Source organism: Vipera berus, assembly GCF_964194415.1.
Source record: "Vipera berus genome assembly, chromosome: 14".
Lineage (NCBI taxonomy): Eukaryota > Metazoa > Chordata > Lepidosauria > Squamata > Viperidae > Vipera > Vipera berus.
In genome coordinates, this window is record NC_138217.1 from 10,894,236 (window position 1) to 10,896,766 (window position 2,531).

At 49.7% G+C, this 2,531-nt stretch overlaps 1 protein-coding gene across 1 annotated transcript in view; it reads right to left on the reverse strand.

Moving 5' to 3' along the window:
* Window positions 1-316, reverse strand: part of LOC308674397 (uncharacterized protein) — a gene marked incomplete at its 5' end in the record, with an annotated part of 4,087 nt that extends 3,771 nt beyond the window's left edge. Inside the window, one exon of the mRNA XM_081338822.1 lies at window positions 282-316. Coding sequence (XP_081194948.1) covers window positions 282-316 — 35 coding nt within the window. The remainder of the gene's footprint in view (window positions 1-281) is intronic.
* Window positions 317-2,531: the final 2,215 nt, after the last annotated feature.

Sequence of the window (2,531 nt, forward strand, 5' to 3'; positions counted from 1 at the left end):
AATTTACGCCCCACATCTTGCAGAACCGTAGCCTGGCCATCCTACAGGTTGGGAAGATCTCCGTTTTCTGCAAAACGGGGAAGATCAGTTCAGCCCGAAGTGAGGTTCACCGACTGTTGCTTCTGACGAGATTAGACCATGATTAGGCCACGCGTGAAACGAGGCCAGTACGTGTCTGCATTTTTCTGTAATGCACTAACAGTAAGATGAAGGATGAGCCAGGCGGCTAAGGAGTGACTTGTGGCTCTTTAGCGCCCTCTGCTGGCCCCAAGTGGTCACACCGTTCCAGTAAATAAAGATAACTCAAACCCGGCATTACGGACCCAAAAACATCAAGCGTTCCTAAATATTATGCATGACTTATTATATTATGCAGTCCTCGGCTTAAAGCCGCCGTGCAACCCAAATTTTCTGTTCTTCAACGAGACCGTTGTGAAGTGAGCTTTGCCCCATTTACCACCTTTCTCGGCTGCAGTTCTTAAGCAAAACACTGCAATTGTTAAATTAGGGACACGGTCGTTAAGAGAATCCAGCTAACCCCATTGACTTGGCTGATCAGAAAGGTCGCAGAAAAGGGGACGGCGTGACCCCAGGACACTGCACCCATCATAAATACGAGTCAGCTGCCAAGTGTCTGAATTTCGATCACGCGACCACGGCTGTAATGGTGGCAAGTATGAAAAACGGTCGTTAAGTCACTTTTTCCGGCGCCGTCGTAACTTTGAGCGGCCGCTCAATGGACTGTTGTAAGTCGAGGGCTATCTGTGCATCATTAACATCCCCTTTGAAATGCAGCTTCACCGCGGCATCCTTGGGGAGGCGGGGGTGGGGGTGGGGTTGACTCAAATCCTGCCCCCCAACCCTTTTAAGCTCCTTTCAACCTCAAGCAGCAGCAAAAGTCTCATAGTCGGATATTATTGGGTGGCTGGCTTGACTATTGTTCTCTACCGACCAATCAGGGAACGGAAAACTAGAGCCTCATTTGAATGCCGGCAACTATATAAGGGGGCGCCAGGCGTCAGGCCACCCTGATTTGTAAAGACCAAGAGGAATGAGAAGAGGCCTTGCCAAGATCTGGCTGTTCTCAGAATGCTAAAGAGGACTTATTTGATAAGCAGCAGGTGGTGGTGGAGCCAGAAAAGGAGGAGGAGCCAAATGAAAAGAAGGAGGAGCCAAGTGAAAAGGAGGAGGAGTTGTCCTCCTCCTCTGAGGAGAAGACCGTGGAGGACTTTGTTCCGAAGAAGAAAGAAGTTACCGGTCAGATCCAAGAAAAATATATGCATCATAAGATTTCCCAAACGAGGTTATCGGTTGAACTGCCCCCTCATGTCTTGGTGTTTTGCCCGCTGGATACGGGGCAGCAGGAATCCATTCCGGGTGGCCAAACCTCACCCGTCGTGTAAGAAAAGGGGTCCCTGTCTTAAGATGCCCCTCCGAGCCAGACGTCGGTTCAAGAGGAAGACCCAGGCCCAACGACGGCGCTGCCCAGATTTCCTACAAGCAGCCTTGAGGGAGATGGCCAAGAAGGAAGGGGCGAAACGGACAGGAGCAATGGCGACCAAAAAGCGCAGGCACTACTCTGAGAACGAGATCTTCTACAAGTTGGCCAGCTCTCTCTCGAAGCAAAGAGAAGACCATCCCGGGGTCTCGGAAAGAAGGTCGGAGGGGGTAGCCCCCAAGATAGCTCAACCAACCTAAAGACACAGGCCTCTCTCTTCTTGGAAGGAGAACGAACACAGAAGAGAGAGAGAGAGAGAGAGAGGTCAAGAACCTGCCTTACATCAAAGATCCACCAACTTTCAGGAGACCACCTGGCTTGATATTTCAGTCCCGGCATGAAATGACCCTTTTCCCCTGAACCCTTAAAATTAGTTGTATCTGTACCAGAAGATGAAGAAGAAGCAAAGACACTGCTTGAGGAGAAACCATCTCCCTGGCTTCGGTCTTGACTTCAGATATTTTGTCGCCCGAGGTGGTTTTTCTGCTCGGACCCAATTTGAGGGTTTTAAATAAATAAAGTAAATAAAACAAACGGGATCTTTTGCAACACGGACACTGCATCCTGGGATGCTCAGGGGCAGCTGGGAAGGGGGGGTGGTTGTCTGTGTGTTTGTGCATGGATGCATTCCCCCCCCTAAGGAGCAGAACGCGGAGCGCTTTGTGTAGAAATCTGATGGAATTGAAACTCCTTCCCCACCTCAACCCTGCTGGGTAAATTAAATTAAGTTTAAATCCTCGCTGGATCTTTGGGGAAAGGATCCCAAGTTAAAAAAGAGAGCAAATCCATCTGCGCGACGCACGGAGCTCCCCCCGGTTCACTTCTCACCACCTCCGGGTAGGGGTGGAAACCCTAGCTGCCAGTCAAACTTGGCAAACTGGGACCAGTTGTGGAATCAAAACAGCCTCTGATTGCTTCAGGTGAAGGACATGGGATGCTTAACCCTGTATCTTTTTAAGATTTCACTTTCCTTTAAAACCCCTTTCTTCGTTACAGGTAGTCCTACAACCAAAACAGAGCCCAACATTGTTGT